This window comes from Lepus europaeus, chromosome 9 (genome assembly GCF_033115175.1).
Source record: "Lepus europaeus isolate LE1 chromosome 9, mLepTim1.pri, whole genome shotgun sequence".
In the NCBI taxonomy this organism is placed as follows: domain Eukaryota; kingdom Metazoa; phylum Chordata; class Mammalia; order Lagomorpha; family Leporidae; genus Lepus; species Lepus europaeus.
This window is the reverse complement of record NC_084835.1, coordinates 16,947,153-16,971,022: the sequence shown is the minus strand read 5'-3', so window position 1 is coordinate 16,971,022 and position 23,870 is coordinate 16,947,153. Positions and strand designations below refer to the sequence as shown.

Genomic DNA, 23,870 nt, shown 5'->3' with positions numbered 1-23,870 from the left:
ACTGCAATTTAGGGACATCCTACAAATGGACTTCAAAACTCTCAAGGTCATGAAAGATCAAGACTGAGGAGCTATCCCTGAACGGATGGACAAAAGAGGGTTCTGGTTTAGATCCTGGGCCAGAGAAAGGACATTAGGAGACAACCAGTGACATCTGAATAAGACCTATATGTTAATCCCTTTATAACAAAATACCTGAGGCTGAGTGCTTTGTAAAGAGAAGAGATTTACTTAGCTCTACAGGTTCAGGAGCATGGCGCCAGCATCTGCTCAGCTCTGGTGAGGGCCTTATGGCTGATGGCTTCATGATAGTAGGAGCAAGTGTAAAAGAGACCACATGGTGAGACAGGAAGAGAGGGAGAGAGAGAGAGGGAGGGGGAGAGAGAGAGGGAAAGAAAGGCACCAAGGCAGCTAACTTGCTTTATAATGACCTGTTCTCATAAGAACGAATCTACTCTGAGATGCAAATATTCATCCCTCCTGAAGGCCCATGACCTAACTACTCTCCACTGAGCTCCACCTCTTAAAGGTTCCACCACCCCAACACAGCCGTATTGGGGACCAAGCTCCCAGTACATGAACCTTTGAGTGGGACACACTGAAGTCATAACCATCCATAAATTAGTTCATAGTAATGTGTCAATATTAATCCTCTAGTTTAGGTCATTGTGCTAAGATTATGCAAGAGCACTGGCTGGTAGATACACAGGAATCCTGTGCATGATTTTGGCAAATCTAAAAATTATTTTAAAATAAAGAAGTTGCAAAGAAGTAAAGCATAAAGGAGGAGCCCAGATCCTGGAACTTGGCTATTTTTCCGGAGGGGACCCAGGACTCTGTATTTGACGCTAGGTGTCTTCCTGGGCCTTATTCTCCAGAGATATTAGTCACTAGCATTGGGCCTGGAGAGACTTGGTGGCCCACCCACATGGAAGGCTCTCTGGTCTCCTCTGGGTGAGTGAGGACCCGTCCCAGGCTTGACGTCCACTCCAGGAGGCCTTCACAGCCAGAGAAAGGCAAATGCCCAAGTGCACATCTGCCTCTCTGGAGCGTTTGTTCTCAGGTGCTTGTCTGAGCAAACCATCTCCAGCCCCAGGACAGATGCAAAAACTGAGGCTCAGAGAGGGGGCCACACAGCCAGGAAAAATAGAGCACACTCAAGCTCGGCTCTGTGTGACCCCACTGCCTGTGCTTTTGCCCAGCTGGCATCCCTGCTGTGTTTCTGCAGTTCAGGTGAAGGCAATGGGCACTCAGCGAGCTCTGGATGTGCCAGGGGGGCAGTGGAGCTGGAGGGAAAGTGTGCTGAAGAACTCATCCTGGACTACAGGTGCTGCCAGGGCGAGGGACCTTCACTGTGCTAAGCACATGGCAGGCAGCGCGTCACATCCACACATTGATTGATTGATTCATTCGTTGAGTATTCATTCAGGCTCTGCTCTTGCCTGGTCCAGGGCTTGGGCTGATGGATCAGATACGGTCCTTGCCCCAGGAGCTTGTGACCTGGTAGGGGAGCAGACACCGAGACAGGTGACTAGTTAGACAGCACTGTGATGGCGGTGGTCGGAGAGATGGAGGTGGGAGAGAGGACCAGGGTTTGGAAGTCTGGGAGATGAGGAGATGCTGACACACTGTGGGTATAGCAGACACCGTGCAGCCTGGAGGGAGACTCTGGCTAAGGTTTAGAACTGGGGGAGGGTGGGAGTGGAACCCGGCTGGGGAGGTGTGCAGGATCCTTGATGCTGGGGCCAGGAGCTTGGAAGGTGGTGCTGGGAAGGCCAAACAGGTGGGCGACAGGCTAAGCAAAGGCTCAGAGGCCTGAACTGGGCTGTTAGTGTCATCAGCCCAGCTGCCCGGGAATCATTCCAGATTGGGGTGGCTGGGGACACATGTTTTCCAAAGTAATTAGACTGTCCTTTCTTGGGGGTGGGGGTTGCTCCTTTATGGGGTGGGGGGTGGTCATTTGAGCTTGACTCATTTTTCAGTGAGGAAAACAGCTCGTGGCTGTGCAGCTGAGGTGAAGGAGGGGGTGGAGACAGAAGGGTGCGTTTTCATTCCAGCCTTCAGGCAGGAAGTGTGAAGGCTGCTGTCCAGAGAGGCCAGAGAATCAGACTCTGTGAGCAAGAGGCACTGGCTGTAGCTGCTCCCTGTTCAGGCTCGGGCTGGACATCCCTAGGCTTGGTCACCTGGCTCCGGTAAGTTAGGGACACACAGGGGCCACAAGCAATGACTGGACCTGGTGGCCGGGAGTGGGCACAGGTGCTGGGGGGAGGGAGGTGCTAAGAGGGGTCAGGGCGGTGTTTTCTCGATAGGGCAGCTGTTGCAGTGACTGCCCCACTCCCTGGGGGAGCCAAGTGGTCTGCTGACCTCTTCTCAGCCTTGACCCCTGCCTTGTGGATTCTGAAAATCCCTGAGAGTTTGTTGTCAGACCTGGCAGGTGACTTCAGGCGATCCGTTCATTCCCTTTCTGGGCCTCAGCTGTAAGAGAAGCAGGCAGATGAGATGGTCTTTAGGGCCAGGTTCCCTCCCACGGCTAAGTGGTCTTCCTTTGAGCATCCAAAGAGTCCCTGGAGCCCCTCCTAGCCTGAGTCATATCATTTAATCTGTGCGTTTATTTACTTGAGGTCCTGGAATGCAACCATCAGTTTATGCCAGGCACTGAGTTAATTCTTTTTTAAAAAAACCCATGAGGGAGACGTTTTAAAAGCGAGAAAATGAAGGCTCAGGGAGGTTAAGTAGCTAGCCCAGGGTTGCTCAGCCATTCGTGTGAGGGATGAATGTATAGCCTGTCTGTTTGCCGTGCTGCAGCGGTGGTGGGGGCCAGCCACTCCAAGAATGATGGGGGAGGGTTTATTTAGAACCCACCTCATGCTCAAAGATGAAATACCAGGCGCTCCAGTGGTAACATTGCAGGCAACAGTGAGGGGAGCAAAAAACCCTCAAGATTAAAAAAATGCCCAAATTCAAACCGAATCATGCCTTCTGCAGAAGCAGTGGCAGCGGTGGCAGCCGCAGTAGCAGCTCCTCCTCGCAGGGCTGGGCTCTGAAAGTGCTTACTTTTTATTGAACTGAAATAGACTTTGGGAGGAAGGGTTCCTCTTGTGATTTTATCAATGTCACAAACATCCCCATTTCCCGACAAAAGCCAGGAAACACTGAGTAATGTGGGGTCCCAGGGAGCGTGAGGAGCTGGAGGGTGCACGTATCTCAGGAGCCGGAGGAGGTGGCCACATCTCCCTGGAGGCTGCAGGGGGACCCCGTGCTCTGCGGGACTACACAAGGCCACTCCCTTCCAGCAGACAGGGCTCTGGGTATAAAAACAAACAATCAAGATCACTTAGAAGGTTCCCAAGGGTTGTTTCTGGGGGGAAGGAGGGGAGTACCAGTGTGTGTTTGGGGGAGTTTTAGCTTCTTTGTGTTTTTTATTCCCCCTGTATTTCCACATTTTACACTGGACATATGTTATTTTTACAATCAGGAAAAATAATATGGTACAGAAGTAAAGAGAGAGCAAGTGCGGGCACGGTGGACTGGGAATCAGAGAGCAGGGCTCTGGGGCCAGCTCTGCCTGGCTGGCAGTGTGACCCAGGTTTTCTGTGAAACCAGAGGTGTTGGTCCTTGCTACTCCTTTCCCAAAGGGATCATGGAGGCCCAGCAAGGACGGGGATGTAAAGGGTCTTCAGGAAGTAGGGCACCCCAAGCAAATGTCAGGACTGGCCACCACTGGTTCCACCGTGATCTGCCCATGTGTGAGCCCAAATGCAGGCAGGGAGGCCCTGGAGGGCAGCCGGGCGGCCTGTGTGTGGTCTGGGAGTCCAGCTCTGGAGCCAACTCAGGTACTTGATTCCCAATCACAGTGACATATGCATTGTCCCTTGGTGTCCTTGGGGATTCATTCCACGATCCCCAAAGGATACTAAACTCTGCAGCTGCTCATGTCCCGTATAGTATAAAATGTCGTGGTATTGCACATAGCCTATACACATCTTCCCATATACTTATTTTTTTCAAATGACTGGTTTTGTGCTTCCTTATCTTCTAAGGTATTTTTAAAATGCTTTATTTATTTTCACTTATTTGAAAGGCAGAGAGACAGAGACAGAGATTTTCCACCTATGCAAGGTGGAAGGGCTGGGCCAGGCTATAGCCAGGCACTCAGAGCTCATTCCAAGTCTCCTGTGTGGGTGGCAAGGACCCATATAGTTGAGCCATCACCTGCTGCATTAGCAAGAAGCTGGAAAAGAAGTGGAGGCAGAACTTGAACCTAGGAACTCTAATATGAGATGTGGGCCAAGTGGTGCCTTTTTATTTTTTTTTAATTTGTTTATTTTATTTATTTGAAAGGCAGAATTATAGAGAGAGGAGGAAAGACAGAGAAAAAGAGAAAAAGAGAGAGATGTTCCATCCATTGATTCATTCTCCAAGTGGCTGCAATGGCCTGAGCTGGGCCAGGCTGAAGCTTGGAGCCTTAGAGCTTCTTCGGGGTCTCCCACCTCAATGCAAGGACCCAAGGACTTAAGCCATCTTCTGTTGCTTTTCCCAGGTCATTAGCTGGATTGGAAGTGCAGCCCCTGGGATTCAAACTGGTGCCCATATGGGATGCTGGTGTTGCAGGAGGAGAATTACCCACTGTGCCACAGTACTGCCCCCCGCCAAGTGGCGTCTTAACCACTGTATCACATGCTTGCCCCCTCTCATTTCCTTTAAATAACCTGTAGACTACTTATAAAAATGTATACAATGTAAATGGTAGGTACACAGTTGTTCAGCTGTACTAGTAGGAAATAATGACAGAAAAGAGTCTCTCTATGTTCAGTATACAGATGCAGTTAAGACTGTTTTTAATGGTTTCCATCTGCAGTTGGCTGAATCTTTGGATTCGGAACCTGGGGATAAGGAGGGCCTGCTGTGCTTGCTGTGTCTCCTTGGAGACGTCCCTTTCCCTCTTGGAGTCTCAGTTCCTCATCCAGAAAATGGGTTTGTCTCATAAGGTGGTTGTGAGCAGTCAGGATGCTCACACGTATGAAGGTTGGGGAGGGTGTCTGAAACTGTTTTTCATGTTCTCTGAGAGGCTGTGTAGCTTAGTGTCTAAGGACAAGGACTCTGGGTTTTAAAGGTTTATTTATTTATTTGAAAGTCAGTTATACAGAATGAGGAGAGAGAGAGAGAGAGAGAGAGAGGTCTTCCATCCTCTGGTTCAGTCCCCAACTGGCCACAATGGCCAGAGCTGCACCAATCCAAAGCCAGGAGCCAGGAGCTTCTGCCAGATCTCCAACACGGGTGCAAGGGCCCAAGGGCTTGGGCTATCTTCTACTGCTTTCCCAGGCCATAGCAGAGAGCTGGATCGGAAGTGCAGCAGCCGGGACTCCAACCAGTGCCCATATGGGATGCAGGCACTGCAGACGGCGACTTTACCCATTACGCCACAGTGCCGGCCCCTGAACTCTGGGTTTTACATCGGGACTCTACTGCCCCTTTGGTGACCAGTGACCATGGCTGGTCCCTAATGTCTCTGTGAGTTAGTATCCTCAGTTCTAAAATCATTCTGGGATAGGTATTTGGCATAGCGCTTGGGATACCCATGCCCTACATCAGAGTCCCTGAATTTGAGTCCTAGCTCTGTTTCTGATCCAGCTTCCTACTAATGTGCACCCTGGGAGGCAGTAGGTGATGGCTCATGTAGCTGAGTCCCTGACACTCATGTGAGAGACCTAGGATGAATTCAAGGCTCCTGGCTTCAGCCTGGCCCAAACTCTTGGGCAGCAAACCAGCAAATGGAAATTCTCTCTCTCTTCCTCTCCTTCTCCCTCTTTTTCTGCCTTTCAAATACATAAACTATATAAAAATTTTTTAAAAAACAATAAATCATGCTAATAATAATATTTATTTCTTCAAGGTTAATAGAAGGATTAGACAAGGTAATATATATGTGTGTGTGTATATGTTTCTAAAAATAACTAATATTAAGTTGAATTTTAAAAATGTTAGCTGTGATCATGATTTTATCAGAGTGAATCCTCAAAAAAATCCTTCCCTGTGAGTATGTTTTCTTCTGCGGATGCAAGAACTGACTTGTGGAAGCCCAGGTCTCTGGATGGAAGCCTTCCCTTTGTCGTGGGACCTGACTGGGCTCCAAGGACACCCACACTGACCAGGGGAGCAGAAACCCCAGCTGTGCCGCTGGAGTGGGTCATTTCTGAGACCCCGTCACTTAGCACCACTCCTGAGGCACTCGGCTTCCTTCCCTGTCCTCCACTGGCAGCCCTGCGTCCTTTCCCTCTCATGTACCGTCATCCTTCCCAGCAGCCCCCTCTTCAGGCCTCCCCAGCACCTGTTATGTCTCATCTCCAGTCCTGTTCTCTGCCCCGCCTTTTTTCTTTTAAAAAATTATTTATTTACTTGAAAGGCAGTTTCAGAAACAGAGAAAGAGAAATGGAGAGAAAGAGGATCTTTCGTGCTGATTCACTCCGCCAGTGGCTGCAGTGGCCTGGGTGAAGCCTGCAACCCCATCTGGGTCTCCCACAGGGGTGGTAGGATCCTAAGCACTTGGGCCATCTTCTGCTGTTTTCCCAGGCACTTAGCAGGGGACTGGCCTGGATGCACTCAAACTGGCATTTATATGGGATGCCAACCTTGCAGGAGGTGGCTTAACGTGCTGTGCCATAGCACAAGCCCTTGCCCCTGTCTTTTAATGAGCTAACCTGTCCTCTGGGCCTGGTTCAGATCCCAGCTCAGCTGCTTACTGACTGTGTGACCTTGGGCAGGTTCCCTAGTGTCTCTGTACCTCAGTGTCCTCACATGTAAAATATGACCTGCCTCACTGTGTTATAACAAGGGTGAAATGAATTAATGCCAGCCCTGTTCTGACAGCAGAGCCTGGCCTATGTAAGTGTTGGGTACATGTTGTTGCTTTTGTTGTACACACAGTTTAATATCTGGCATTTTCCCAAGCCTAGGACTCCAACAGACTCTAACACTGTGGTCCCCAGAGCTCCCCAAAGGCATGTTTTCTGCCTCTGGGGCCGACCTTCTGCAGCCAGATGCTGTGGTTGAGTTTGAATCACTTCACAGCCCCTGCACCTGCTTTTCCAGCCTCAGGAACGCAGGGTAGGAATGTCAGGGCCTTGGGCACAGGGCCAGAAGGAGGCCATCCTGAGGAGCCACGGCAGAGTTCAGGTCATGGGACCCCCTCTGTACCCCATCCCTCCCTAGAGTCAGGGGAGGGGTTGCAGGTGGCCACAGGGCCACGTTCCATGACACAGGTTGGTGGCGGAGCAGCACCAGCTGAGGCAGCTCTGGAATGTTGTTGCTCAAGTGGCCATAGTGCGGCTTCTGGGAGGGTCACACTCTACAGTCACAGGCTGCCAAGGTGGAGCTGGCCCAGCCTGGGGGGAAAAATCTCTCAGAAGGAGGGTCTGGGCTTGGCTGTGTCCAGGGAACTGGTAGGGGAGGCAGAAAACCAGGAAGGGAAATAGCAAGGAGCAGAGAAGGGAGGGAGAGAGAGGCTGTGCTGATTCATTCTCCCCTCGCTTGTTGAAAGCCTTTCAAATGCCAGCCCCATGCTGGTGAGTCCTGGGGACACAGCGGGCAGCCCCAAGGTCCCAGGCTAACAAGGGAGGCAGGCAATCTGCACAAGGCAGCTGTGCGTCCAGGGTTCCAGGAGGTGCACACTAAGGCAGGAGGCTGCTGGTGTTGGGGGCTGAGGTCTGGCTTCTGAGAGGGAAGGGCCTACATGGTACCTTCAAGGAGGACGGGATTTCCACCTTCTAGGGAAGGCAGCCAAAGTGGTGTCCACTACGAGTGCTTGCAGATAGTGTTGCTTTTACATTCCCTAAACTGCGGTGGCCTCGCGAGGTCAGGTTTGATCTTGTTTGTTTGATCAGGTTGTGTGTGTCATCAGCACTGGCATGGGTGAAGTGTTGAACTATGAAAGGGGACCTACATGTAACCCTGGCCTTCTGGACTCATGGCTGGGAAACTGATGTGGGCAGGGGGAGGTGCGCAAGAAAGAGACGGTGAGTCCCACAGGGTTGAGTCAAGCCCCTGGGTCCTGATGGGGGTCCACACTGGTTAAGGTTTAGGGAGTGGGGGTGGTGGGATGGCATGGAGGAGGGAAAGGCCCTGATATGTGGCATTCACCATGGGGTAAATATTTCCAGCGTCAACTACCAAGGCAGCATTACTAAATGCGGAGTTGGTTAATTCCTGGCCATTTGTAGACTGCTTCCTGGATGCCTTATAGCTGCCTCTCACAAGGCTGTAGGAGCTGGCTCCAGCACCCCACTGGCTTTAAGTCCCCTCTTCCCCTGCTTGCCGGGGCCAGGAGTCCCACAGTCAGAGCCTCTTCCTTCAAAAGCAAGTGTGGTCCGTTTTGGAAAGGGGAGCTGGAGTGAAGGAGTAACCAGTTCCACTTGGTGTCGTGTAGCCCATGCAGTCCTGGGCCCATCATTTGCTAATTTGAGGCTCTGGAGAAGCCTCAGTTTTCTTATTTGGAAAATGGGGATCATAATTGGATTCCTCCCAGGACTATGGTGAGGATTCACTGAGAAATTCCACGTGAGTGATCTACTCATAGAAGGAGCTCATCTAATGGCTTCTCCTGCAGATGGATGTCGCAAGCTCCTCCTCTGATTGCCTTGGTTATAACTTCTCTGAAAGGCCTTGGGAGGCGAGTCCTGGCTCCCATGGAGAGACATTATTTTTCAGCCAGAGATTCTTGAAAAGTCAGAGCTGTAGCCAGCCTAGGCCAGCAGCCTCAGGCAGTAGCAAATGGACAATCCTACTGCCCCAGAGACAAGTGTGGCTCCCCTCAGACCCCTGGGATTCCTGGTGGGGGAAGCTCAGCTGACCTTGTCCCTGCTATGCGTCTTCCTTGAAGCCCACCTCTCTGGCACCTGTGTAGTTCTCCAGATTCCACCTCATTTTTCACTGCAGTGCTTCCTCAGCATTGCTTTGCTACTCACTAATTCGTACTAAGATGTGAATGACTGACAGTTCATTCACTGCTCTCAAAAGTGTTGGTGAAGAAGCCAGATGACTCCAGGCAACAAAGAAAAGTAAAAAACAAAAAAGGAGTGGGGAGACAATAGGGCTGGGCAGAGGACCATTAGGGGCAAGGTCAACAGGGATGGAGGGCAGTCAGGGACGTGGGGTTCAGTGACACAGCACAGTCACTGACTGCTTCCACAATTCGTGCTCCTTCTTTGAGTTTTCCCACCTCGAAGTTGAAGGAGGTACATAGTGCACTCTTAACACTCTCCACCTGAGGTTCTGGGGCACAAAAGTTTGCAGGAAGTGTATCAGTTTCCCATGATGGCTGTCACAAATGACCGTGATATTGTGGCATCAGACAACACAAATTTACAGTCACTGCTCTGGAGGTTGTCAGTCAGTAGGGCTGCGCTCCTTCTGGAGGCTCAGTGCAGAATCCCCTCCTTGCCCCTTCCAGGTCTAGAGACCTCCTGTGCCCAGTACCTGAGAGCACCCCACCCTCTGCTCCATCATCTCATCTCCTGCCCTCCTTGTATTAGGACCCTGGTGAGTATGCTGTGTCCCCCTGGATAATTGCCGCCTCTCAGGATCCTTGGTTCAGTCATACCTCCAAAGTCCCTTTGGCTCTGTAAGGTAACCTGTTCCCAGGGCTTGGAAATTAGGACTTAGACATCTCTGGGGACTCAGTATTCTGCAACCTAGGGGGCTGCATTCCACAAGGAGGCTCAATAAAACCTTGGTGCATGATTAGTGATGTTGGGCATTTCTTCATGTCCTTGTTGGCCATTTGTATGTCTTATTTTGAGACTTGTCTGTTCAGATCATTTTCCCATTTTCTAATTGAGTTATTGACTTATTTGAGTTCCTTATATAACCTGGACATTAATCCCTTGTTGGATAGATGGGCATTAATCCCTTTTTGGATGGATGGACATAAATCCCTTGTTGGCCCATGCCTTCCTATGTGACCCTGGAAAAGTTGCTTTTCTCCTGGATTCAGTGGGCCTGGCAGTTCCTTCTGGGTTGGTTTTACAGGACTACCACAGTGGATATGAAAGTCAAGCATAAGGTGTGTGTATGTGTGTGTGTGTGTGTATGGGGGGTGCTGGTTGCTCTGTCATTGTAGTTGATGAAAGTGATGGGAGGGCATGGTTGCTGCAAAAGTGGAAGGGCCTGGAAAGATTCCCAGGGTGAAAGATCAGGGGCTGGAGGACCCAAATGGGAAAGGGACAGAGTGTTCCAAGGGGAGGGAGATCATCAAAGGTAGCCTGGACCAGCCCAGGGCTTGCTGACCTTGATCCTGGGCTTTGATGTAAACATTCATCTGATTCAGTTGTTTGCTAAAGCAAAAGTCAGGGACTTTGAGAAATTGAATCAAGATCAAGGCCAGTGCTGACAGCTCTAGAGAGCTGTGTTTAGTTACTGGCCCCCTGACTAATAAGCTCCAGTCAGCCCATATGCAGAAGCTCATGGGCTTCCAGCATCAGCCATGTGCTGGGGGTATCCCGGGAGGGTCAGGGCCACGAGATTCCAGATGCACAGGAGAGGAAGGGCAGACCAGCTATGGAAGGCACATCAGAAGCAGACAAAAAATCAGGTCCTAGGAAAAAGACAGCAGGCTGGGCTTTTGGGGTGACTGCAGTGTATGCTTGTGATTTCCCGAAGATCTGATCCAGTTGCCATTCGACAGGAGCCAAGGGTGGGGTAGAGGCTCATCAAGTAGGAAGCTTCCAGGGCCCTCTCAGGAGAGGCTCTGCCTCAGCAGCCTGGGATATTTCCATCAGCTGGGAGGTCACAGCCTCAGGGGTGCCAACAGGATCAGATGGGTGCCTCCCCGTTCACCAGCACTTTCAAAATTCTACTGAGTCAATATTTCTTTCCAAAAACAAGAACAAACTTCTACCAGGAAAGACTGGGGAAAATGTTTGCTAGAGTAATGGAGAAAGCTAATATCCTTACTAGATAAGACCTTTTATAATATGAGAACCTCACCCATTAAAACAATAAAATGCAAATAGAAGAAATGCAAATTGGCACTGAATATGGTAAAAAAAAAAGAGTTCAATCTTGCTTGAATCAAAGAATAAAAATTAAAATGCGGAAGTACTTGGTGGAGTTGATTTGCATTTCTCAGTTTATGGTCCATTATTATCAGCAGACCCCTCTTTGGTGGTTCTGCTTGGGCCACGTGTTTCTTTTTATCCCCTCTTGTTTCTTCACCAACGCCCCTTCCAACACCAGAAACTATGGAACCACTAGAAAAAAACATAAAGAAAATGCCTCAGTACATTGGTCTGGGCATAGATTTTTTTGGGTAGTGTCTCAGAAGCATAGACAACCAAAGCAAAACTACATTAAAAAAAACCTGATATTAGACCAAAATGCTTCTGCACAACAAAGAAGGTGGAATGAAAAGAACCTGCAGAGTGGAAGAAAATATTTTCAAGCCATCTATCAAACAAGAGATCAGTGTCCAAATTGTATAAGGAACTCAAATAAGTCAGTAATGAAAATCCAGATAATCCAATTAGAAAATGGGCAAATGGTTTCAACAGACATTTCTCAAAATAAGACATGCAAATGGCCACCAAAGACATGAAGAGATGCCCAACATCACTAATTATCAGGGCAATGCAAATCAAAACCACAGTGATGTATCACCATGTACAATTAAGATGGCTGTGATCAAACAGTCAGAAAACAACGAATGCTGGTGAAGATGTTCAGAAAGGGAAGCTGTCACACAGTTTTGGTGGAAATGTAAAGTAGTACAACTGTAATTCAAAACATCATGGAGGCTTCTCAAAAAACTACCACTGGACCACCATATGATCCAACAGTCCAGCTATTGGGTATATATCCAAAGGAAATGAAATCGTTGTATCAAAGAGATACCTGTACACTCATATTTATTGCAGCAGTATTCACAGTAGCTAAGTTAAGGATCAACCTAGATGTCCACCAATGGACGAGTGGATTAAGGAAATGCAGTATATTTACACAGTGGAATATTGTTCAGCCACAAAAATACAGGACTTATTGTCATTTGCAGCAACACAGATGAGCCTGGAGGACCTTATTGAGTGAAAAAGCCAGGCACAGACTGACAAATACTACACACTCTCACTTAAATGTGGAAGCTAGTTGATTTCAGAAGCAGAGAACAGAACTGTGGCTATCAGAAGCTGGGAAGGGTAGAGGGTAGGAGGAAATAGGAAGATGTTAGTTTAATTAGTACAAAATTATAGTTAGGAGAAATGAGTTCTAGGGCTATATAGCACGATCGAGTGACTATAGTGAACAATAATTTATTATACATTTCAAAATAACTAGAGAGAATTTTGAATGTTCTCATCATAAAGAAATGATAAATGTTTGAGGTAATGGATATGCTAATTACCCTGATGTTATCTTAACTCAGTATATACATGTATCAAAATATCAGTCTGGACCCCATAAGACGTGTACCACTATGTGTCAATTAAAAATGAGATTTTCATATATTTTTAAAAGATTTTATTTTATTTGAGAGGTAGAGTTATAGACAATGAGAGGAAGAGAGAAAGAGGTCTTCCTTCTGTTGGTTCACTCCCCAAATGGCCACAACAGCTGGAGCTGCACCAATCTAGAGCCAGGAGCCAGGAGCTTCTTCCCAGTCTCCCACGTGGGTGTAGGGCTACTGTTTTTTCAGGCCATAGCAGAGAGCTGTATTGGAAGTGGCGCAGCCGGGACTAGAACTGGCACCCAGATGGGATGCCAGCACAGCAGGTGGAGGATTAACCTACTGCGCCACAATGCCAGCCCCGAGATTTTCATATTAAGTGTGTAACTGATCATATAGATAGGATTAAGTGTCAAAGGGATCACATAAATAAGACCAACTGTCTGGTAATGGCAATAGATAGAATTCAAAAGGAGAGAATGATCCAACATGGGAAGCAGGCCACGCAGCAGACTCACAGAATGACAAATGCCCTAAACAACACTCTGACCTCAGAATCATCTCTTAAGGCATTTGGATCAGACTGAAAAGCCAATGAGAGCATTTCAGACATGGAAAGCCAAGACATGGTGGCAAAAAATGACCTACATGAAGGATCTCTATGAATGAGATCCCAGTGGAAAGGGGCCATCAAAGGAGGTACTTTTCTCTGAAGGGAGGAGAGAACTTCTATTTTGCTTATCCCTATCTAAATATTGACAGAGTTTGTGGACTCAGAAGGCTTTCATAGCCATGGAAGCTCATGACAAGAGCCTCAGGTGATCACTGACATCATAAATAAGAGTGTCAATTGTTAAATCAACAACAGGAGTCAGTGTGCACTTGCTCCCCATGTAGGACCTCTGTTGTACTATGAGAATTAATGGTAAAAACTTGTCTTCAAACAGTACTTTATACTTTGTGTGTCTGTGTGGGTGCAAACTGTTGAAATCTGTCCTTAGTATAGTTTGGTCTTCTGTATATAAAGATAATTAAAAATAAATCTTAATGAAGAATGAGATGAGAGAGGGAGTATGAGGTGGGACAGGAGTGGGGGTGGGAGGACAGGTATGGCAGGGGGAAGAATTGCTATATTCCTAAAGCTGTACCTATGAACTTTGTATTCATTAAATAAAAGCTTTCTTAAAAAAAAGTATAGCTGCAAAATCTGCCACTACAATATGCAAAAAAAAAAAAAAGATTTTTGTTAATCCAATAAAATCCTGGGAAGCCGTTTCCTCAGCGGCAACTTGACCATGGACATGACTTGTCCTGTCCCCTGCCTCTGGCTTCTCCTGCCCAGGCAACTGCCATCTTAAATCTGGTGTCTGTCTTTCCCTGCCTTCCCTTTCATCTCTGTGTCCTCCGAAGTCTGTTTTCCCATTTTATTTGTCTTGGTTTTATCAAGAGAGTATTGTGTGTATATTTTATGGGACATGGAGATAAGTGGGCAGATTCCAGAGCAGAGACTTGCAGGGTGCAGGCAAGAGGTCAGGAAGGAATCTGAAATGTCGCCCGCGTTTCAGTCTGAGGTGGCCGAGTAGATGGTGGTGTTCAGGCAAGAAGAGGCTGATGCGGAGGCACTGGACTCTGTTCTGGCCAAAACAGTGATGGAAGCTAACACCCCTTGGGTGCCGATTGTGTTCTAGGGCCCCCCAAGTAGAACTGTCAATATCACAAGGATACCAAAGAGGTAGGTGTTCTGCTTCTCATTTTAAAGATGAGCTGGAAAAGGCTGAGGTCTGGAAAGGGTAAGTAGGCTCTGAGTCCACCAAAAGCCTGGGTCCCACTTTTCTGCTATAAACAGAAATATTAAAAATAAAAATACAAAACTAAATTATAAATAAAATATTTAAAAACTCTCAGGAGTGAGGGAAATCCCCCGGGGACAGAAATAAAGGGAACTCAAAGGCAGAGTGGACTTACTGAACATTTATAGGTGAAACAGGACTCAGTGAGGCTGCATTCTCAATTAAAAAAAACCAAACATTCTAACTATATGTGATGCAAGGAAGAAGTATAAACCACACATAAGGAAGAGTCAGAAAACCCAATAACTAGGTGGCCTGGTTTCCCGAAATAATAAAGAAGAATCTGAAAGGCATTAGAAGTCTGTTTTAAATGATGAGAGAGAAAAATAAAGTGAAAGAGCTTAAAGTAGCTGAGAACATCTGAAGGCCGAGTCACTTGCCACGGGCAACACAACTGGGAAGCGGCAGAGCCAGGCTTGCATTTCTACGAGTCAACTGGAAGGGTCTCCCGGACATCCAGGGTGGTAGAGAATGTAAGATTTGACCGTATTTTTCTCTGACACCCCTGCAGAAATTCAGGACCGGGTGCGTCTTCCCAGCATGGCCACCACCGCCTCCTCTCTGCCACTCACCAGGGAGGGTGCTGGTCCTGAGAACAGCAGCTCCTTCTACGACTACGACTACCTGGACGACATGAACTTCATGCTCTGCAGGAAGGATGCCGTGCGGTCCTTTGCCAAGGTCTTCCTGCCCATCTTCTACAGCCTGCTCTTCGTGCTGGGGCTGGGCGGGAACCTGCTGCTTCTCCTGGTCTTGCTGCGTCACGTGCCTCGCAGGCGCATGACCGAGATCTATCTGCTGAACCTGGCCATCTCGAACCTCCTTTTTGTGGTGACACTGCCCTTCTGGGCCATCACTGTGGCCTGGCATTGGGTCTTTGGGAGTTTCTTGTGCAAAATGATCAGCACTCTCTATACCATCAACTTTTACAGTGGCATCTTTTTCATCAGCAGCATGAGCCTGGACAAGTACCTGGAGATCGTCCATGCTCAGCCCCACCACAGGCTGCGGACCCGGACCACAAGCCTGCTCCTCGCTGCCCTGGTGTGGACTGTGGCCGTGGCCGTCTCCATCCCTGACATGGTCTTTGTACAGGTTACTGAAAACCCCAAGGGCGTGTGGAACTGCCACGCAGAGTTCGGCGGCCACGGGGCCACTTGGAAGCTCTTCCTCCGCTTCCAGCAGAACCTCGTGGGGTTCCTGCTCCCACTGATTGCCATGATCTTCTTCTATTCCCGCATCGGCTGTGTGCTGGTCAGGCTGAGGCCCCCAGGCCGGGGCCGGGCACTGAGGATAGCTGCAGCGCTGGTGGTGGCCTTCTTCGTGTTCTGGTTCCCATACAACCTCACCTTGTTTCTGCACTCGCTGATGGACCTGCAAGTCTTTGGGAACTGCCAGGTCAGCCAGCACCTGGACTACGCACTGCAGGTGACAGAGAGCATCGCTTTCCTCCACTGCTGCTTTACCCCTGTCCTCTATGCCTTCTCCAGTCGCCACTTCCGCCAATACCTGAAGACCTTCCTGGCTACTGTGCTGGGACGGCACCTGGCACCGGGCACTGCCCAGGCTTCGTTCTCCAACTGTTCTGAGAGCAGCAGGGTTACCACCCATGAAGAAATGACTGGCATGAGTGACCTTGGGAAGAGGCAGGCTGAGGGCTCCCCCTAACAAGGAGTGTCGTGGGGAGTAATTAAGGCTGAGTGGCTATGCCGCAGGTGGTACCCAGCGACCATATCGTCAACCCAGGGCTTGGCTGTCAGTTCTCAGCCATCAGCAACATTGCTCCCTGCTGCCTTTATCCTCTCCTTCCCCAGTCTCCGTGCTCCCTTCCCTGAACTGCTGTAATACTTTCCCGGCTGACCTGGGTGCTCCCTTTTGTTTGCTCTCCTGCTGCACTGAGCAGCCAGAGTGGCCACGGCACCCTGGGCATTCAGCCCCACCTCCTGCACGGTGGCCACCCAAGGCCCTGCCATGACCCTTCCAGGCTGATGTAATCTGCTCCCCACCTGGACAAGCTGGCTGGCCTCCCTTGCTGTCTCCCAAACATTCCAGACACACCCCTGGGGGGATTCCAGCTGTGCCCTCTTCCTGTACCAATCCTCCCCGAGGTGTCCACGTGGCTCACTCCCTCTCCGCCTCAGGTCTTGGATCAAAAGTCACCTTCTCAATCAGCTGTCCCCTGGCCACCCTACTCAACAACACCTGTCCACCTATGATGCTCCTGATCTCCCTTCCTCTGCTTCACTTTAAATTTTTCAACAGCGCTGATGGCTTCCTAAACTGCCATGTGTTCCGCCTGTTTGTTGTGCTTAGTATTACCAACTCAAGCCCCACTGTTGAAAGAGAACTCCCCAGGGCGAGGATCTTGCTGTGTGGCTGGCTCACTGCGGTATCCAGGCCCCTGACATAGGACCTGTGTGGTATGGAGAAGGCTTTTATTTTTCTTCTTCTTCTTCTTTTTTTTTTTTAAACAGGCAGAGTGGACAGTGAGAGAGAGAGACAGAGAGAAAGGTCTTCCTTTGCTGTTGGTTCAGCCCCCAATGGCCGCTGCGGCCGTTGTGCTGTGGCCGGCGCACTGCGCTGATCCAAAGCCAGGAACCAGGTGCTTCTCCTGGTCTCCCATGTGGGTGCAGGGCCCAAGCATTTGGGCCATCCTCCACTGCCTTCCTGGGCCAAAGCAGAGAGCTGGCCTGGAAGAGGAGCAACCGGGACAGAATCCGGCGCCCTGACTGGGACTAGAACCTGGAGTGCCAGCGCCACAGGCGGAGGATTAGCCTATTGAGGCGCGACACCGGCCAGAAGGCTTTCAGAATGTGCTTATGGAGTGTGTGAGTGGAAGAGGGAACATGCTTGTGTTAGTTTCTCATTGTTACAATGAAACACCTGAGAAAACTAAGTCTATAAAGAGAAAAAAGTTTGTTTAGCTCACAGTTTGGAAGTTCAAGCTCAAGATCGGGCTTTGGCCTCTGATGCAGGCAGTGATGATGGGACGTGGAGGGCTAGCAGAGGAAAGACCACATGGTGAAACAGGAAACAGATGAGAGGCTGGGCCCCACTCAGGTCTTAAAACCAACTTTCTTGCAAGAAATGCCTTCCAGAGGCATATCCCCAGTGACCTAAGGACATCCTACTAAGCCCACTTTCTAGACACCATCAATGGATTAAGTTTCTGCCTTTGTACCATCAGCTTAACACTCTGGAGTTTAAATGTCTGCGTGAATTGGGAGTCAAGTCACAATCAAATCATAGCAACTTTCCTTGAGCTACTGCTGCGGAAGAGGAGCCCAAGGCTTTCCACCCACCAGGCTGCCCCCCTTCCTGCAACTCAGCTACAGTAATGGCCAAAGGACCTTCTACACAGCCTTGATAGTGGCTGCAGAGTCTGACCGTCAGCAGGGAACAGTCCAGGAATGCATACAATCTGCAGGAGGAAGGTGAACACCTTGACCAGGGTCTGTTCCAGGAGCCTTTAGGTGTCCCTGAGGCCAGCACAGTCAAGTCCAAAATCTTTGTCTGACATCAAGGCTGGGGCTTTGCAAATAGGATCCTAGACCTCTTCCTAGCCTTATACTCCTCTGCTCCCTTTTCGTCTCCTGGACACCAGGCACCCCTTGCTGTTTTTGCTTGTTCCTACTTCTATACTTTTGTTCTTTCCAGTTCCCTCATGTAATTACCATCATTTATAGCCAGGAATCCCCTCACCTTTCTCCTGTAACCAAATCCCACCTGCTTGGGAAAGTCACTCCTGGGTCCTACTGCCCTGTGCTTTGGGTGCAAGTCTGGTCGAACACGGAGTTCAGGCCAGTCACAGCCTTAATATTTCCCTGGCCACAGTGATTCATCTGGGGATGGCATGTGAGCTAGTGCACTGCCATGTGACTAGAGCACGCTAGAGAAGAGGCATGCAAGTGAGGCTGGGAGAGCTGGGGCCGGGAGCCTCTCTCTCATAAGCTGAACTTCAGAAGCTCAAGGGTGCAGCCCAAATCACTGGGTCCAGGGCTGGAGCCTCAGAATCAAAGCCTGGCTGAAGCACCACCCGATCCTGGACTTGTCATGTGAACCAATAAACTCTCAGTGTGTGGTCATGTTGTTTTGTTATTTGCAACCTAAAGCCTCCTGAATGTTATACTCACTCTGCGTGTTTTTCTCTTCATGTCTCCAATGGTTGGCATCCTCCTTGCCCACTCCTCCACTTTTCCCAAGGACCCCCAGTGTGCAAATCTCTTTCTCAGGAAAGAGATTTCCTGAGCTCCCAAAGCACTCATGCTTTTGCCTACCTCATGGAACCACACCTAGCATGACCTGCTCGTGCCTTGCCGTGTCTGTCTTACACATGAAGACAGAGCCTGGCACACGGGAAAGGACATTGTATGTGGGTGGAGTAGAGGGTAGAAGCACAGATGGCTGGGTGAAGGTGAGCACCAGGAGAGCAGGGGCGTGGCTTTGTATAGAATCTGTATCTCCTGTGTTTTCACCAGTGCGTAGAACATAGTGACTGCTCACTAAGTGTTTTTTTGAATGAATGACTCAAAACAATCGAGCAGGTGGTCAGTGTTCTGCCTGCTCTTTCTTCTCTTCCCTGGGCTCACATGGTCTCACCATAGCACTCTTGCCACAAGCCCTGCTGTCCCTAGATGCTTTTTCCCCTCTGTGCTTTCCCCAGCCCACCTCCCTCAGCTCTGATGTTTTCGGTTTTCTCTCCCTGAGGCCCCTGAGTTCCCATTGCCAGGAAGAACTCCCCACTCCTCAGCCCTCCTGGGAAATGAAGCTCTGGATGTGAAGTTTGTAGGCTTGTTTGAGGACATGGAGGGTGGGGTCTCTCGACTGAAATAATCAGCCTGGTTGGAAAATTAAAGTTGATGTTTATGCAATGAGTCAAAGTGAGGATTGAAACTAGGAAACAACCAGTCAGTTGTCTGAGTTGGGTTCCAGATTTTTTTTTTTTTTTTTGACAGAGTGGACAGTGAGAGAGAGAGAGACAGAGAGAAAGGTCTTCCTTTTTGCTGTTGGTTCACCCTCCAATGGCCGCTGCGGCTGGTGTGCTGCGGTCGGCGCATCACGCTGATCCGAAGCCAGGAGCCAGGTGCTTCTCCTGGTCTGCAATTGGGTGCAGGGCCCAAGGACTTGGGCCATCCTCCACTGCCTTCCCGGGCCATAGCAGAGAGCTGGCCTGGAAGAGAGGCAACCGGGATAGAATCCGGCGCCCCAACCGGGACTAGAACCCGGTGTGCCGGCGCCACAAGGCGGAGATTAGCCTGTTGAGCCACGGCGCCGGCCGGGTTCCAGATTTTGTATTCACAGGGTGAGGACATGCATCAAATCAGGTTTAAGCAACACAGACCTAGGTGGGATTTTCAGTCACATTGAAAACCAAAGAATGCCTGGTAATAGCTCACAGACTTGATTATGGACTAAGGAAGTGCATTCCACTCCCACACTCATTCACACACTGGATGTGACCAGTGTGTAGGAAGAGTCGGACAATGGGGTTGTGAATGCCTCTTCTTACAGTAGTGGCAAGACAAAAAGCTCACTGTTTCCCAAGGTTTAGTAGATGTTTCCTTGGCAACGGTTGGAGTTTGTTTGAAAGGTGGTGCTACCTGGGAACCAGCTGCAAGGTATCTTCTTTTTTTTTTTTTAAGATTTATTATTTTTAAGATTTATTATTTCTTTGAAAGGCAGAGTTACACACAGAGAGAGGAGAGGCAGAGAGAGAGAGAAAGAGAGAGGGAGAGGTCTTCTATCCAATGGTTCACTCCCCAGTTGGTCGCAACAGCTGAAGCTGCGCTGATCTGAAGCCAGGAGCCAGGAGCTTCTTCTGGGTCTCCCACGCGGGTACAGGGGCTCAAGAAGTTGGGCCATCTTCTACTGCTTTCCCAGGCCATAGCAGAGAGCTGGATCTTTAATGTGCTGTACACTCTTATTTAATGCTATAACCAGTACTCCAACAGTATTTTTTTTTCTTTTTTTTTCTCACTTTGTGTTGCTATATGGGGGCAAACTGTTGAAATCGTTACCCAATTTATACTAAACTGATCTTTTGTATATAAAGAGAATTGAAAATGAATCTTGAGGTGATTGGAAGGGGAGAGGGAGCGGGAAAGGGGAGGGTTGTGGGTGGGAGGGAAGTTTTGGGAGGGGGAAGCCATTGTAACCCATGAGTTGTACTTTGGAAATTTATATTCATTAAATAAAAGTTTAATAAAAAAAAAAAAAAGAAGTGGAGCAGCCGGGTCTCGAACTGGCGCCCATATAGGATATTGGCGCTTCAGGCCAGGGCGTTAACCCACTGCACCACCGTGCAGGCCACATAGGGTGTCTTCTGCAGTCACCATTCCGCTCTTGAGTTCAGGAACTGCCATCCTGCTCATGTGCCAACCTGATGGTGAGATATAGCCCGAGCTGTGCCAACAGGATCTAGGTACCCAGCGCTCCTGACTTTGTGCCCCTGATGCACAGATAAGACAGGACGAGGTATGCCTAGAAAGGGATGCCCAGCACAGCCTGTCCCCAGTGTTGGTGGGTTTGTGTGTGCACCTGTCTGAGACGTCTGTGTGTGTTGCTGTGTGGGCTATACAGGTATGGAGGGCAAGATGTACTTGCTATTACTATACAGGTGTGTGTGGATCTGCCCTGAGTGTGTCACTCTGTCCACAAGAGGTTGGCTCTGTGCCGAGGGTTTTTGATTTATTCCTTTGTGTCTTTCTTTGTGTACCTGTGGAAAACATAGAGGAATAATAAGTAGTGCTCTGAAGCCTGTGCCCAGGGAGGAGAGAAGAGCGTGGCTGGAGGTACCTGCTGTCCCCTCTCACCGTCTTAGCTGCCAAATCCTGCAGCTCATCTGTTTCCACAGCCAGGCCAGTGCAGAGCCTCCCCATCCCTGCCTGCATCTTATCTCCGTGTTGGGCCTTGGTCCTGCCTGAACTCAGAATTCTCCTGAGGCATAAAGGTTTGAGGCTAGGTGCGTGGCTGGATGTGATCTATATGTGAGGAGAGGCAAACAGTGAGCTTGACCCAGAGTGAACCGCAGAAATGGCTTTGCCTGTGAGCAAGGCTGCTGTCCAGCTTCAGCTCGGTCAAGGGTGCTGTGAGTGTTCCCAGCCATTACCTCTTCTGCAGAAATACCTCTTTTCTTTCCCAAGTGCATTCCTGATCTTGCTTCATTCTAAGCTATCCTCAGAGGGAATACATTTAGCTGGCTTTCCTCCGAGGTCATAATGAGGGAGGGTGTAAGAGGTAGAAACTCTGTGGTGTGGAAACAAGCACTTGGCCGGCAGAAGTGCTGGGTCAGGGCAGGCAGGGACTAGATACATCCATGGAACAGTCTCCACCTGGGCCGTCTCCAGCAGTCCATAGGCAGGGTGCATAAGGCCACCGGTCCCATGGCTTCTCCCCTACCCTGCTGGAAGGTGGGCATTGGACTCTGCCTGCCTGCTCCAGTCCTGGGGGTGCTCCCTGTGTGCTGTTGTGATGATGTGGCTGTGGGATGGTACACTTCGGTCACATCGCACCTGACCCACCAAGGCTTCCCTTGGTCCCAAGCATAGCCTATGGGCTCTCAAGCAGACCCCCGGGCCCATGAAGTTCCTTGGAGATCCGCACATGGTCCTCTCTTTAGTTCCTGATTCAGGGAGTTCAGGCCTTCAGTCCTGCCCTCTCCTATCCACAGGCCAGGCTGCTATTTCACAATCCCCTGAGTTGGAGGAAGAGGAGAGGGAATTGTAAAATAGGTTTGGGGAGGCCCTGGCTCCTTCCCCTGCACCCAGTGGACCAGGCATGGGGCTTAGCTGTGTGGAGGGGTCATTGGTTAGTTCTGTAGGACTGGCTCCCCTACTTTCCTACCTCCTTCTCCTTCTGTGCTCTCTGTTTGGCTCTTCTCCTGGGCTCCTGGCCCTGGGATGGGCTATCCTAACTCCTAATCTGGCAGGGCCTGAGCAGGCTCCATGCAGACAGCATCACTCAAGGGTGGCTAAACCTAAAGAAAGACAGGCACCACCCAGGACCACACAGCTAGTTGGAATAGACTCCTGGGCCCAGCAAAACTCCAGGCAGCACCGACAGCCTTGGGAGAAAGGAAGGGCTTGGCCAGACATGCGAGATGGAGTGGCAGAGAGAAATCCCATGGGTAGTCCTCGCTGGGAGTCCATGCTGGCTGGGCCTGCCTTTTCCAGGACCTCCTCCGCAGCTGCCAGTCATTCCCCAGCCAGGACCTCACCATGTGCCAGCTGTGGCGGCAGCACCCTATTGCCCCTCTGGGTCTGACAGTGGGGATCGTCTCCATTCACAGCCAGGAAGCTGAGGCTGGGAGGCATTGGAAACGAATTGCAGTAAATTAGCCAAGACTAGAAGTCAGATTTCTAGAACTGAATCCACAGTTACGGAGCTGGAGATCAAGATAGCACACTCTTGTGGACTTCATTCTTGGGCAGGGGGCAGGAGGAGGAAACCAGGACAGAGAAACAACACCTGACAGATGTGCCGTGATACCAGCGGTGCTGGCCCCCCAAGGGGAGTGAGGCCATTTCTGTCAGAGGATGGGACAGGCAAAATCCAGGAAGGCTTCCAGGCATAGCTGGCACCAGGGTTGGAAGCAGCACCTCCACTTTAGGGATGGTTTCAATGGAAATGTGCACAAAGCTCAACTGCACTAGCCTGGGAAAATCTGGGACTAACTCACCAAGTAAATGTCATGTTTGTGAAAGCAGTGGGGAGCCAGGAAAGTAAAAGTGACAATCAGAGGATTTTGTTTGTTTGTTTTTTTGTTTTTAAGATTTATTTATTTATTTGAAAGGCAGAGTTACAGAGAGTTAGAGGCAGAGAGACAGAAAGGTGTTCCATCCACTGGCTCACTCCCTGAATGGCCTCAATGGCCAGAGCTGAACTGATTCAAAGCCAGGAGCCAGGAGCTTCTTCCAGGTCTCCCACATGGGTGCAGGGGCCTAAGGACTTGGGCCATCTTCTACTGCTTTCCCAGGCCACAGCAGAGAGCTGGATGGGAAGTGGAGCAGCTGGGACTCGAACTGGCGCCCATGTGGCACTGCAGGTGGCGGCTTTACCCAGCTGCACCACAGCGCTGGCCCCTCGGAGATGATTTTGGACAAAGGCCTCTGGTGCCAGGGTACACAGAGCATAAGTGTAGAGGGAGATGCAGAGGGCAGAGGTTGCAGGGGTGAGAAGGGCAACGGGAGTGGGGAAAAGAGGACACATTTCATGGGCCTCCCAGAGGGCTGAGCTGATAGGAGAGGGGACTGAGCTGATCGGTGAGTGTGTCTCTGATTGGGGGATGGAACTGTCCTGAGCAGAAAGAGATAAGGAGACCAGGAACAGGGCTGGCTCAGGGTAGCAGCTAGAGGAGAGTGGCTGAATTCTGTGTGGGCTATCAGAGACGCGAGACTCTCCTGGGGGCGCTGGGGATGTGATGGGAGAAGGCGCTGAGCTCAGCTGTGGTTGCAGGACCCCCCCCCCCCCCCAGGCCAAGGTGCAGAGAAAGGAGAAGAGGACGTTATATAAATCAGCCTTGCTGTAGACCCGTGCTCGCCAGTACTAAGGGGCGCCTGGAAGGTGCTCATGTAGCAAGGATAAAGTACACA

The 23,870-nt window shown here is 49.9% G+C and overlaps 1 protein-coding gene across 3 annotated transcripts in view; it reads left to right on the top strand.

Moving 5' to 3' along the window:
• The window catches only part of ACKR2 (atypical chemokine receptor 2), a 71,695-nt gene extending 53,218 nt beyond the window's left edge, over window positions 1-18,477 (top strand). For 2 of the 3 annotated variants that reach the window (XM_062200618.1, XM_062200619.1), the window contains exon 3: window positions 14,792-18,477. In XM_062200618.1, coding sequence (XP_062056602.1) covers window positions 14,821-15,948 — 1,128 coding nt within the window. In that variant the 5' untranslated portion in view covers window positions 14,792-14,820 and the 3' untranslated portion in view covers window positions 15,949-18,477. Of the gene's footprint in view, window positions 1-9,447; window positions 9,535-14,791 lie in introns of those variants that run through there. The other variant, XM_062200620.1, reaches the window with a different exon arrangement.
• The last annotated feature ends 5,393 nt before the right edge of the window (window positions 18,478-23,870 follow it).